We start from the raw sequence: 14,902 nt of genomic DNA, 5'->3' as shown, positions 1-14,902 counted from the left end.
CTGTACTGAAGTGGTTAAAGTGGACTCATATTTAAGTGCGTCTGTCTTACTGGAATTCAAAAGCACCTGTTAATGTGAAAAAGCTAAAAAGTGAAAAAACAATAACACACCTTTAGTATAAAATTCCTATTTAGAAGCAGCAGAGCACTACTGTATGTGTGACAGTGCCTAGCCACTCTCCATTTTTCTAGCCCTTTAGAAGCCTATCAAGACTTTGACAACATCCGAGGCATAGTCCATCCTCCCCTGGGGCTGGGTCTAGGAACAGGAAAAAGCTGCCTTGGGATATCTTGCACCTAGCTGCCATACGACACTGCAGAATGGATGACAAAGTGGACCTGGGCAAAGAGCAGCTGCAGAGTACTTACTGTAAGCACGATGTCATTTACAGCCAGCTTGTTTGACACTGCAGGAAGGATCTAGTTGTATCAGCCTAGTTCCACTTTACAGTGGATGCAAACCCTCACATATACCTAGTGAAGTGAACAGCCTCAGATAATACACAGAGATGAAACAAATCTCCCTACATAAGTTTTACTTGTATATGTGCTGTCTTCAGCTTTCTATACTGTTTAGAAAGTGCACGTTCTGTTAGAATTTTCTCTTTCTGATTCACCTGTGGGTGTGGATTCCTGCCATACACTGTGAGACAGCTGATTGGAGGAAAGGCATATACCCCCTCTCCACATAGGCAGAAAAAGGAAGAAACATGAAGAGCTGTGCTGTGAATAGACCAGCTGTCTGCTAATCTATTTCTATGCATCCACCCCGACACAAATTTCAGCCTGGTTTTATCTCAGTTGAGAGAGAACTTGTCAGAAGATATCATGCTGATGACAGAAGAACCACAGGACTTAGGACTTTGAAGAGAGATAAGTAAACACTACAGATAGATGTGCCCAGGTCAAATTTCATGAATGGGGTTTACATAGTCCTTCTGGAAAACTGTTATAAAAACGCAAACCAGCCTCCTCCAAGAAAATTTGGTAGACCAGTTTTTCTTTTAATGTCAATTATGTGATGGTTGATGTGAGAAATTGAATCTGTGAAATATTGAATTTTATTCCTACAGGAAGGTCAATGCCATTGAGCAGATTAACAAGAGTGGATGTAAGTAAACTTTTGAGGGGATTCTTGGTTAGCAATATTCTCATCATTTAATCAGTCTACCAAGTCTTCTGTTAGAGATATATAGCAGTGTATTTCAAAACCGAATGGAAAAAAAAAAAAAAGCAATATTGTAGCACTAAGTAAGATGAGAATAATCAGTAGCACTTACTCATCCATGGCAGAGGGCATTTTTGGGACTGGTGTAGAGAACAGAGTTGGTTTTGGAATGTCTGTATGATACTGTAAAATTGGGAGAAAGAAACAAAAATGAAAGAAGAAGTAAACCATTTTTTAAATTTTAATAACATTTTAACTTTTTTTTTAATATTCTTATTTACACATTTTTTTATCCCTCGTTGCATCTCAATTTTTCTGATCTCCTCCAGACCATTTGTACCCACATCAACAATGACTGAATGGCATTGCTCAGGGCAAGTTTCCTGATGTGTAATTTGACCCAGCATGGCCGACTCAAGTCTCTACTGGAAGCTTGTGCAACAAAGGGACAACCTAGAAGGAGGAATGGGAGACAGGGACAGAGTACTGTCATCCTTTAAACAGGAAGTGCCTGAACAAGAACATTTAAGGCAGAATCGCCAGGTGATGTTCTAACAAAATATGTCAATGAAAATATTAAAAATACCTTTGAAATTACAACAACATGTTAATGGTTATCAGACTGTGTTTACATATATGTTAAAGGGAATTTAATCCCCCAAAAAAACGTTCTGTCTGAGAAAAATAACACTCACTTAGTGTACTGTACTACAGGGGCCCAGAGTTGTGTTGCTGATATGGACTACAAGCACTTCCCCTTCCTTACCCCCATTACAAAGTGGGGAGTTGCATTGCAATTCACAGAAGATAACTTAGCAGGTAGATATTATTGTTTGAGGTTTAATTCATAGTGCCCAAGAAGTGAAAAAGTATTTTTCATTTAGGACAGGATTAAAAAGTATTTTTCTTAACTTGAGAAAAGAAAACTTAGACAACCACCACATCTAAGGACTGGTAAGCTTCAATATATTACATTATTGTTCTTGGGTTTAGATATCTTTTAATGATGTATTTTTGTTGTACGTAGTGTTGATTAGCACTGGTTTAAGAGAAAAAATGTTTAATTCAAAGGATTACTGTCTTAACAGATTAAGAATTATAGTTACCTTGATGTCATTCTGATGCTTGATCTTCAATGCTGTCTAAGTCATTGACCTGGAACTAGCATGAAGATAACTAGTTCTGACACTTTTCTGACACCCATTAACAATACACTTCTTCCATGACTGACTGAAAAACACTGATGTCAGACAGAGCCAGGAATCTAGCTTTTTTAGAAGAAGGCCTAAAAAAATTGAAGCCCTCATACTTATCTCATAACACAGTAAAGTTAAAGTGGTAGCAAATTGAGCCGCCATAATCCTAAAAAAAACAAAAGGCAAATATGCATCTCTGACGAAACGCGTCGGGTCACGGCGTGCTGACGTCACCTCCACGAAGCGTCCAGGAAGTACGGGCGAGCGGAGCCGTCCGTCCGGCGGCTGCCACATTTCCTTTGGCGTTCTTACTCCTCTATGTTTGTAAGTGTTTTTCTTTTTATTGATTACATTTTTGTGGGATTTTACACTATGGCGTTCCCTCCTTTATTTTATGGCTGACATCTTCCTACAACACCCTGAGTCAGTAGAGGCTGTATGAGGAGATCTGGCTATCGAGTATATACATCTGTATAACATCATCCCTGCTGTTCCTTTACCTTCATTTGGTAAGGGTATTTAGTGTTGCTTCTGATACACTTTGTTTGCATGGTCGGGACCCCCTGTGGTTATATGAGCTTTTTACACATCTTTCTGGTAAGCTGCTTTTCTATCGGGTGAGGTGCTTGGATCTTTCACTCAACTGCTAATTTTTTCCTAATTTCTGGTAAGAGGTACCTCGGAGGTCTGCTTTGGTGGTTGAATTCTCATCTTATTCACCCATTTATTTCACCCCCATTTGAGCACGTTTTCACTTTGAGTTTGGGTGATTCCAAATTAGTTTATTGAGATTTTTTGCATTTGTTTTGGTTTTACGCTATGGCGATATATATTTTTTTACTTCCTATACAACCATCACATTGAGAGCATCGGTGTTGAGGCTGCTGAGTCCATCGTGTCCACGTCCTTGGGAACTTCAGGATTCATTGATATCTTTTGGCACGAATTTAGCTGGTTCTGGTAAGCGTCCAATTTACACGGTCACCTCCATTCACGCTGTTTATTTCTGGATCGATTTATGGACTTTTGATTGGACTATTTCAGTTTTATTTTATTTATTTTTCACTGTTTTTGGCATATTTTATATATATGACTGATCACGTTTTAACGCAACTTATATATATTAATGTTTTTTGTGGTGTCGGTCACACTTGAAGTTGCTGCTTCTCACTTTGATTAGCGCAGTTATTTTTTTCCTTTTTTATATTATAAATAGTTACCCTATGTTATTTCCCACGTAATCTGTAGAATCATGAGCTTTTATGTGATGGATTTCTTCTAAAATGTTGAGTTACATATACTTACCTAACTGCTATATATAAAACGAATAGGAATGTTCTCATTTTGTAGATACAGCTCTATAATGTGTTCATAGACCCCTGATGAAGAAACAGACCTTGTATTTCGAAACGCGTTGGGTCTTGGCTGTCCTTTTGTGAACAGTACTTTATGAATGCTGAATATTCAGACCGATCGAACCGTGTACAATTTTAGACTATGCGTTATAATTGATGTTCTTTGTTGTATTCAATCTATTTTTTGTAATAAACCATTTTTGATATTTTCTTTTACTATCTCTTTATACTTTAGCAACTTTTGCCCCTTAAAATCCCAATTAGGAGGGAAATTCTCGTGAATTGTTCACTTAATCTGCAGTATCATTTTTTTTGGCTCACTATTTTTTTTTTATTCTCCCGGTCGAAGCCTGAGCCATCTTGGTGGTTCTCTAGTAGTCTCTAGAGTGCCCGTAATCACATGCATGCACATTAGGAATTAGTCAAGCATTGTTTTTATTCTTAGTTGCTATGGAAACATAGCCTTGTATACTTGTGCCAAGACACATGGGTCAGCAATCTAGCGATATTTCAGTGCAATGCTGTGAGTGCAGATGATGACAGCATGGCAAGAGGATGTATAGACTGATGGCACACAGTGCATTGCGTGGATGGGGACAAATTGCGCATGCGCTGGTGACATCACTAAAGATCAGGCTAAATTTACTAAACGGCGCAAGTGTGGACAGTATAATTGACAGTGACAAGTAAGTTATAGCACAGTGCTAGTGGGCAAAAGTCTTGACTGTGAGTTTATAACCACTTTAAGAATATGTCCATATAACATGAACAATGCCATTTATTTTACTGTTGTGCAGCTTTTTTGGCTAGAAAATTAGTGATCACATCATGAAATTCAAATGTAATCAGAATAGACAATGAGAATGTGACTCAACAGTGAGATTATTATCTAATGTTTCATGTTGATGGGTGTTGTTTTTATTGCCTTTTGGAACACTCATCAACTACAGGTCATCAAAATTCCCACTAATTTAAAGTAGTTGAGAACGCTTAGGCCTCATGCACACATTGGATGCTTTGGCCATCTTTCTGCTCAGTGAAGACTGAGAACCAAGTGATCAGCGGTCTTTATTCGCTTACCTCTTGGTCTAGAGGTGGCAGGGGACAGCTGCAGCTAGGATCAGGGCTGCAGCCAACTAGGATAGTATGACTGTTTGTTTTTCTTAGATTCCAAACTTCTCTTTTAACTGCATGCAGTTATTACAGTGCACATTTTTTCCATAATGGCTTTTGAGATAAGGGAAGGTTGAGGTCTTACACACATTATTGGGTCCTTCACCAAGATCTATGCAGTGAAGATCCCAAAAAGAACACAATGGTCACTCAATGTATTCATAACAGTTACAGCATAAACAAGACTAACAATGTCTTGCTTACAATCAAAGGTCTTTAGGCTGGGAATCAGTGATGAAGACACACTCTGGTGCACAGGTAATAAAACATATTGTTCTCCTTCTGAAACTACATATTAGCGTGTAATCACATTTAAAGAATAATAAAGATATATTTACAGGAAAGTTAGAAGTACGATTTGGGCTGTTCGCCTTTGTCAGATCCTCAAGGTGAAGTTCTGAATCCATTTTGTTCATCAATTCTTCTTTATTTAACTCTTTTAGTTTTTCATGTTGGCTTTTTATTTCACCTTCCAAGTCACTATAAAGAAATGATTCGTTTATTAGATACAATGCCACATACATTTTGAGATATATTACTTACATTATGTGTACACAAGACCATTTGCGTATAGCTCTGTTACACAGCACAGCCCTTTCTGGCCGGGCATAAGACCCCAATTCTTTCTGCTGCAGTTAACACTAACAGGCCTTGTTCCTCTGTCACACTGTGACTGGCCATTGAAAGGAGAAGCAGTAGCCTAATGTTCTCATCTTTCTTTCAATCTGCTCTTTCCTCGTATAAGACATGCTCCTTGTTCACAAATGAGAAGGGCAGCACGAATGATTGGCTCCTTGTTCTGCTTTCCCAGTCTAATAGAGCTACATTAATTTGTACCTTTAGATGGTTCAAAGGGTAGCCACTGCACTCTGGGTTTTATTTACAAAAGGCAAATAGACTTTGCACTTTGCAAGTGCAGTTGCACTTATTTTCCCCAGAGCTTATGGAATGTGGTGAAGCTCTGCTGATTTCCACCATACAATCATGTGCAAGCAAACATGCAGTTTTTTTTTTTTCCCTTGCACCTGATTGGGTATTCTTTACAAAGTGAAGCTTCACCACATTCACTAAACTATTGAGTGCACAGTCTATTTGCTTTAAGTAATTAAACCCCACTTTATATCAGGTAAACATCCAAGCACACCTCATTAAGTGAGTGTTCATAAATATCCGAAAAATTATAGAAGCACTTGCTGGTCTTGAAGATATATCAAGTAAAGAGCGTAAATACTTTGTCCAACATTTCAATAGAGCTCTGTTCATCTTCATCAAAGCAATAATACATATAAATGTGCAGACATTTAAAATCATAACCTCACCTACCTGTATGGCATCATGCAGTGCAAAAGTAAACAATACACATTAAAGGAGATGTACATCCAAAGCTTGTTTGGCTGTACATCTCCTATGGATCACAGGAATGCAGTTAGTTCTGCCCTCCTGCAACCCGTTTTCAGCAGAGACCGGGCGGCTGAAGTTCGCTCTCTGCTGACGTCACAGAAGTCAGTTCAGGCTGCATGTCATCACGACCACGGAGTCGGGATCCACCAGGTGCCTGGACTGACACCCAGCTCAGCCTCTTAGCGAGCCACCGCCCCCTCCACAGCCCAGCAACCACAGAGCAAAAAGCTGCTGACAGTCAGCAGCTCTTTTCTTGGGGGGCTGTCAGAACCGTTCGATCACTCAGTTCACAGTGCAGAGGCGCCAGGGGACAGATGCAGCATCGGACCAAGGTAAGTATGAATGGGGAAAAAAGCCATACATCGCCTTTAAGGGCAAAGGTCAAGGGATCATCTAGAGAAAAAAATCAAAACATGTTTACTCTACTTAAAATTTGGCTCTAGATGATCCAGATTTGTATTTATTGTTGCCTTGATAAAGATAGACGGAGCTTCATTAAAACATTGCAAGAAATACTATATACTATAACCCTTCCGATTTATTTGTATTTTTTATATCTGCTTGTTGGTTATCTTTTTAAAGAAATTATGCAAAAAAGATATGCAGTGCACAGGGTGTTACCTTGCTGTCTCCTGGAGGCGAGTGTAAAGGCTCTGGAGTTGCTCCACCTTTGTTTCCAGCTCAGATTTGCGGCTCTGCATCACCTCTAATTCTCTGTGTGTTTGCTTTATTAAATCATTAAGGCGTCTTTGTTCTTTTATTGCACTCTCCCGCAGGTTAACATTCTTTGTAGGTGGAAAAAATAAAAAAAAGTGATGTCGTGTTCTGTGGTTTTAAAAATGAATACACATTCACACAATAGAGCTACTCACCTCTGTCATTCTTTCTAGTTCCCTTTCTTTCTCTGAAAGTTCTTCCTTTCTTTTTCTTAATGTTTCTTCCTGTATATCAGACAAATCAAAACTGCTAAACCACTACTGTTCACTATCTAACTGAAACACGTTGTACCCTTTCTTTTTCTTTTTAACAAGCACAGAACATGATGATGCTGTAACAAATAGAAAGGATGTTTGTAGGTTTATTGTAAAATCCTAGGTCCCGTTACAAGGTGAACTTTGGAACCTTATATCTAAGATGCTTTGATAGATTAATCTGCTGTATTCCCGTGTTTTGCCCTTACCATAAATGAGTTTGGGTGTGAGTGTTTTTATTGTTGAAGAACATAACCATTAACTCATATAAAAACAGAAAACAGCTATAGAGTGAGTCAGCTTGACCACCATGGCTTACTTCACCTCATCATTACAGGCATACCCCACTTTTAAGTACACAATGAGACCAGAGCATGTATGTAAAATGAAAATGTACTTAAAGTGAAGCAATACCTTTTTTCCCTTCTCAATTCATGTATACACTAGCTCTATAGGAAACTTGGTCAGCTTGACATGGCACTGCTCCCAAACCATAAGTGACAAGGACATCAAACCTGGGAAGCACGTTAAGGGGACCCAGGGCTATGACATGGCAGATTACCAAGCCAAGCTGGCCGGCCACAAAATAGTATATGTCGTGGTCCTGGGTCCCCTCTCGATGCTCCTAAGTCTGGTGTCCCTGTCACTTATGGTTCGGGAGCAGTGCCATGTCAAGCTGACTAAGATTTCCCATAGACGCCAATGTTAAAAACCAAGAGCAGTGCCATGTCAAGCTGACCAAGATTTCCTATAGATGCCAATATTAAAAACTAGGAGTAGTGCTATGCCAAGCTGACCAAGCTGTGTCCGTACTTGCGAGTAGAGATCGACCAATTATCGGCAACACCGATATATCAGGGGCCGATATGCTTTTTCCCCGATATATCGGAATCGGCCTTTGGATTTACCGATATTTTGTGACGTTATCGCGTATGTTCGCAACGCGCCTCCGCGCACTGGACAGCTCTTAGGCTGCCTCCCTCTGCCTCCCAACAGCGTCTTTTACCCGCCGCGGCCACACTGGAGTCTGCATGCGGCACAAGCGGTCGGTCGGGACAGAGTTCTTCTTCTACATCTAGTGAGTGAACAGTGACCAACAGTCTGACACACATTCTGTATCTGTCTTTCCTGTTCTGTAACACAGCCGCCACAGCCAACCACCCACCACCCACAGCTGCCCAGTGCCAGCCAGCAACCCAGTCTCACTCAGTCCACTGTGTATGTGTACCAGCCAGCCAGCCAGCTACAGGCCCTGCCTGAGTCCTGACTGTACCAGCTAGCCAGCCACAGGCCCTGGGCCTGTACGTGCCAGGCCAGCCACCACACAGGGTGCCAGCCAGCCAGCCACAAAAGGATTCCTGCCAGCCAGCAAGCCACCAAAGGGTGCCAGCCCACCACCAAAGGCTGATGACAGCCAGCCACGCACCCACCCATCTGGTGCCAGCCAGACAGCCACGAAAGGGTGCCAGCCAGTCACCAAAGGGTGCCAGCCAGCCTGGGTGCCAGCCAGCCAGCCACGAAAGGGTGCCAGCCAGCCACCCACATACCACAGGGTGCCAGCCAGACAGCCACCCACCACAGGGTGCCAGCCACCCAACCCAGGGTGCCAGCCAGCCATCCACCCCAGGGTGCCAGCCAGATTGCCACCCACCACAGGGTGCTAGCCAGACAGCCACCCACCCACCACAGGGTGCAAGCCAGCCACCCAGCCACCACAGGGTGCCAGCCAGCCACCCACCACAGGGTGCCGGCCAGACAGCCACCCACCACAGGATGCAAGCCAGACAGCCACCCACCACAGGATGCAAGCCAGCCAGCCGCCCACCACAGGGTGCAAGCCAGCCAGCCAGCCAGCCACAACAGGGTTCCAGCCAGACAGCCACCCACCACAGGGTGCCAGCCAGCCACCACAGGGTGCCAACCAACCATTTTGTGTATGTCTATATTAGTCGCTGACTCTTTCTTATTTCAATGGAGATGGATGGAGAAAGAAAAATCAATAGTGTGGTCTGGGACTATTTCTCTTCTCCATCGCCAGGAAAATCAGCAGCACTGTGCAACACTTGCAAAAACAATGTGAGCATGGGATCAATAACTGCAAAAACCAAAAATACGTCAAATCTTTGGGCCCATCTAAGAGTTCATCATCCTGAATTGTATAATGCAGCACAGAAAAAACAAAATGAATCACAAGGTGAATCATCCCTATCACAGGCAACAATAACAGATATGTTTCAGAAAAAAAACAGGTGGCTAAAATCTGATGGAAGATCACAAATGCTGGACAGAGTAATCACAGAGATGATGGTCACTGATAACCAGCCATTTACAATAGTGTCTGACTCTGGATTTAAGTGGTTGATGTCCATACTGTAGTTGAGCCAAGGTACACACTGAAGAGTGACAAGTTTTATCAAACTGAAATGCTGCAAAAGATTCACCAAAAGGTCGTTGACAAAGTTAAGACTGTGCTACAACCAGAGAATGCTGGCAACTCACTCTCATTCACGACGGACTGCTGGTCAGGACAAACGGAATCACTAATGAGTCTTACATGCCACTTCATTGACAGCGGATGGACAAGAAGGCATTTGGTGTTGAATACAAAAGTGATGCAAGGATCCCAAACTGGGGAGTGCATTAAAGAAAAGTTTCTAGGCATGCTAGAAGAATGGGTAATCAGCAAAGACCGAGTGATGCTTGTGCTGCGAGACAGTGGAGCGAACATGGTTAAAGGTATGAGACTTGCTGAAGTGTCAGACCTCAGTTGCATGGCACACACCCTCCAACTGGTGGTAAATGATGGTCGGTCAAACAAGAAAGCTTTTCTGGACATTATTACCATGCTGAAGAAGTGCGCAGGCCATTTCCACCATTCTGTTCTTGTCAAGCAGCGACTGAGATGCATTCAGTAAGACCTTGACCTACCCAAAAACAACCTGATACAGGCTGTTCCAACACGATGGAACTCAACGCTACACATGTTAGAGGATGCTGGAGCAGAAGCGAGCTCTCACTATATATTTTGGTGAATATGGACTTGGAGGAAATTCTTGCCCTATTGCAGATCAGTGGGACATAGTAGCCAACATTATAGAGATGCTCGTACCCATTGAGGAAGTGACACTGGAGGCGAGTCATTACGACTTACCTGTTTCCTCTGTGATCCCCTGTGTGAGAGTCCTGAAGATGCTTCTTCAACAGAATGAAGGACCCAACACACGTGGCATCAAAGCATGTAGGCCGGCCATGAGGAACAGCCTTGCCAAAAGGTTTGAGAAGCATGAGGAGAATCAAACTGTTGTGCTTGCATGTCTTTTGGATCCTCAATACAAGAACCATCCTTTCTCCTCGGATGATGTATTGGCCAAGGCAAAGCAATGGCTGACAGAAGATATTCAACAGAAGGTGCAGGAGGTTCCTCCTGAGGAAAAGAAAAGTCAAGGACAAGAAGAGAAAGTTTCTGATGTGGAAAAGCAGGATGAAGGAGAAAAATGTCCCAAAAGACAACGGACAGAAGAGAAAATTCATCGTAGTCAAATAGATGCAATGTTCAGCATTTTATTGGGACCTCATGCAGAGGATTCATCAGAATTGGCAATAATGAGCCTGGATGATGAACTTCATCTCTATTTGAAGGAACCAGTAGTTGACATAAGAAGTGATCTTCTTCAGTGGTGGAAAGAAAATGAGAAACGCTACAAAAGACTTGCTTCTCATGCTAGAAGATACCTTTCTGCTCCTCCTTCCTCAGTACCAAGTGAGCGTGTTTTTAGTGGTGTCAGCAATTTATGAAAAGAAAAGAAGCCATTTAACTGGTGAACATGCTGAAATGTTATGCTTTCTGCACTATAATATTGTTCTTCTTAACTGGGAGTATTGATTTGAAAGTGTAGTACTAGTGTCTGTCCACCAGTCCACTGCCTAGCTTGTGTCTGTGCGCTGCGCTGCAGTCAGTGCAAAAGTGCTAGAAAAAAAAATAGACATAGACAGTGGATTGGAGTCAGTGCCAGTGGACTACTGCTGCAGTAGAATGCCACTCACTGCTGCAATAATTTAAATCTCTACTGCAGTAGTGATTTAAAATGATTGCAGTGAGTGAGTGCCCTACTGCAGTGGTAGTACAGTCCAATCCACTGTGTAGCTGTTGCCTTGCTTTTTTTCTACCAGTATTGCACTGTCTGCAGTAGTTGCAGTGAGTGCCATACTGCGGATAGTCCTCCACTGACTCCAGTCCAATCCACTGTGACATGTGTAGTTGTTGCCTTGCTTTTTTTCTAGCAGTATTGCACTGACTGCAGTAGTTGCAGTGAGTGCCATACTGCAGACAGGGGTAGTCCTCCACTGACTCCAGTCCAATCCACTATGACATGTGTAGCTGTTACCTTGATTTTTTTCTAGCAGTATTGCACTCACTGCAGTAGTTGCAATGAGTGCCATACTGCACACAGAGGTAGTCCTCCTGACTCAGAGTCCAGTCCAGTTCAATCCACTGTGACATGTGTAGCTGTTGCCTTGCTCTTTTTATAGCAGTTGTGCAGTGTGTGTGTATTTATTGTGTAGCTGTTGTTGTTGCCTAGCTATTTTTCTAGCAGTTTTACACTGACTGCACTGCAGTAGTTAATTAAAAATATTGCAGTGAGTGAGTCCACTACTGCAGCACTTTATTATGCATTAATGCACAATCAGATGATGTGAATTGTGAAATGCAAAATGTCCTTGCAATTGAAGTTTTCCTATCAGTTTTTATGCAGTTAAGGTGTGAGGAACGAGCACTTAATGTTGAAAATGTTAATAAATAAAGATTAACATGTTTGTTAAGAGATTTGTGTCGATGACGATATGCGATCAGCAAAATATCGGTATCGGTAAAGGCAACAAAAAAACAATATCAGTCAATCACTACTTGCGAGTGTACGTAAAGTGAGTGTACGTAAAACGGTATATGCCTGTATTTTTTATACTAAGGCCTCATGCACACTGCTGCTGATAAACGGACATTTAGGAGCAGTTGGGTGTTTTTTTCAGCAGCCTCTGAACTCTCCCCTATGTTATGTTATCTATCCATGTACACTGAAGAGGCAGTTGCATTTAGAGGCATTTTCTTGAAAGAAAAAAAAAAAAAAATGCGTTCACAAATGGAAGTTCATAGGCATTTGAAATGCCAAATGCTGCTAGCAGCTTGTAAACCCGGTAGAAAGTTTTATAGGCGTTTGTAATATGAAAACATTGCTGACCATTTGCAATAGGGAAAACCAGGAGACAGAGAAAGAAAGAGAGAGAGAGAGAGAAAACTTTTATCTGCAAAAACGTTCCCAAACATAAACGTTGATGAAGGCCAGTAAACGTGGCATGTAAAAGTGGCCAAACTGAAGTTTTTTAACTTCCTTCACTAGCTGTCAAGTTCCAGCGTCCAAAAGAGGTTTTCAAACGTCCAGTGTACATGAGACCTTACAGTTAATATCACATTTTTTTTGTTGCACCTAAAGAGACAATTTCCAAGAAATAGGAAAACCAGATGAAAAAATTTTAATCATTCTGATTTGCCCTAATTTCCTCCCTCTCCAATATTTCATTTTTTCTAAGGGGAACTGAACTGTGGAAGCTGTGTCAAAAAAAGGCAAGCAGAGGGCAAATGACTGGTCACCAGTATTATCTATAGCACGGATTCTCAACCAGGGTTCCGTGAAACCCTAGGGTTCCTCCAGAGGTTGCTAGGGGTTCCTTAACCCCTTTGAGCCCAAGTGTAAAACCGATGTTAATGCCTAAGCACTATTTTGCAACTTTGACATGTGTTCGTAAAACTGTACATATCATCACTACCGTACATATCATCAATATCATTTGTGCATCCAGGTGGATTATACCGTGTTTTTTTACGGACAAACTGGGCTTTCATTTGGTGGTAAATGGCAATAGATATCTCACAATTTTTTTATTATTATTATCAAGGGAAACATGGCCCAAAATAGTAAATAAAAAATATGTATTTTTTTTTTTTAATTTAGCTGTATTACAGTAGATTACCAAAAGTATTGGGACACTTGCCTATATACGCACATGAACTTTAATGGCATCCCAGTCTTAGTCCGTAGGATTCAATATTAAATTGGCCCACCCTCTGCAGCTATAACAGCTTCAACTGCTGTCCACAGAGTTTAGAAGTGTGTCCATGGGAATGTTTTTTTTGCAAATATAAATTTTATTGAGAACAACCGGGTACAGGCATAGTAAAATAAAGACACGAGGAGTGCAACATATACAAATTCAACATATCAACAGTATGTAAGAGAGAACAGATCTATAAGTCCGTGAAGTGCCATCTGGGATGGCAAGGAAACGTGAGATCATCACATGAAACGGCAGGATGTAACAAACCTCCTCACAGGTATAAGAGATAAAGCCCTCCCCGGCATGTAACTTTTCCAGGATTTCATGCACTCGGCCACAGCCGAGACCACAGAAGAAACAGACAGAGAAAGACGGCATAGAGGAAAGCAGAAAGAGAACAGAAAGCAGGTAAGGGAGGGTCTATGGGAATGTTTGACTATTCTTCCAGAAGCGCATTTGTGAGCTCAGGCACTGATGTTGGGGAGAAGGCATGGCTCGCAGTCTGCACTCTAAATTATCTCAAAGGTGTTCTATTGGGTTAAGGTCAGGACTCTGTGCAGGCCAGTCTAGTTCCTCTACCCCATACTAATCCATGTCTTTATGGACTTTGCTTTGTGCACTGGAGCGCAGTCATGTTGGAACAGCAAGGGCCAACACTAAACTGTTCCCACAAAGTTGGGAGCATGAAATTGTCCAAAATGTCTTGGTATGCTGACGCCCTAAAGTTCCCTTCACTGGAGCTAAGGGGCCAAGCCCAACCCCTGAAAAACAACCCCACACCATAACCCCCCCACCAAATTATTTGGACCAGTGCACAAAGCAAGGTTCATATAGACATGGATGAGCAAGTTTGGAGTGAAGGAACTTGACAGGCTTGCACAGAGTCCTGATCTAATCCCGATAGAACACCTTTGGGATTAATTAGAGTGAAAACTGCGAGCCAGGCCTTCTCTTTAACATCAGTACCAAACCTCACAAATGCGCTTCTGGAAGAATAGTCAAACATTCCCATAGACACACTTATAAACCTTGTAGACACCCTTCCCAGAAGAGTTGAAGCTGTTATAGCTGCAAAGGGTGGGCCAACTCAATATTGACCCCTAAAAACTAAGACTGCCAGGTGTCCCAATACTTTTGGTAATATAGTATATTCCTACTACTACTACCATAACTTACCACCAAACAACAACCCAAAATAAATTCTCCTGCTCCTGACAATCGCAGCGATACCACATATGTGAATGTCCATTATTTGTACCGTAGTACAGCCCAGAAACAATCCTGCGCATTTTGCATTTCTTTTTATCCTACCTAAATCCTGCCCAAAAAAATACTGACCCTGACCTTTCACCCAAACACTAACCCTGAAACTATTTTTTTTTTATTATTTTATTTTTTTACCACACATTTGCAGCCCCATGGAAAAAAGTCCAGTCCAGTGGGGCTGCATATTTGCATATGCCTGGCGCCAAGGGGTTAAGTAATGAACAATTTCTGCCTCTCAGATAAGTTTGCAGTAACACCATTG

At 41.8% G+C, this 14,902-nt stretch overlaps 1 protein-coding gene across 3 annotated transcripts in view; it reads right to left on the bottom strand.

Moving 5' to 3' along the window:
* CEP164 (centrosomal protein 164) overlaps positions 1–14,902 on the bottom strand; it is a 191,117-nt gene that overhangs the window by 81,539 nt on the left and 94,676 nt on the right. For all 3 annotated transcript variants that reach the window (XM_082273782.1, XM_082273783.1, XM_082273784.1), the window contains 4 exons: positions 7,165–7,233; positions 6,914–7,077; positions 5,230–5,371; positions 1,280–1,350 (listed from right to left, as the gene is read on the bottom strand). In XM_082273782.1, coding sequence (XP_082129908.1) covers positions 1,280–1,350; positions 5,230–5,371; positions 6,914–7,077; positions 7,165–7,233 — 446 coding nt within the window. The remainder of the gene's footprint in view (positions 1–1,279; positions 1,351–5,229; positions 5,372–6,913; positions 7,078–7,164; positions 7,234–14,902) is intronic.

This window comes from Pelophylax lessonae (assembly GCF_965119305.1).
Source record: "Pelophylax lessonae genome assembly, chromosome: 12".
Taxonomy (NCBI): domain Eukaryota; kingdom Metazoa; phylum Chordata; class Amphibia; order Anura; family Ranidae; genus Pelophylax; species Pelophylax lessonae.
This window is presented reverse-complemented; position numbering and strand designations above follow the sequence as displayed.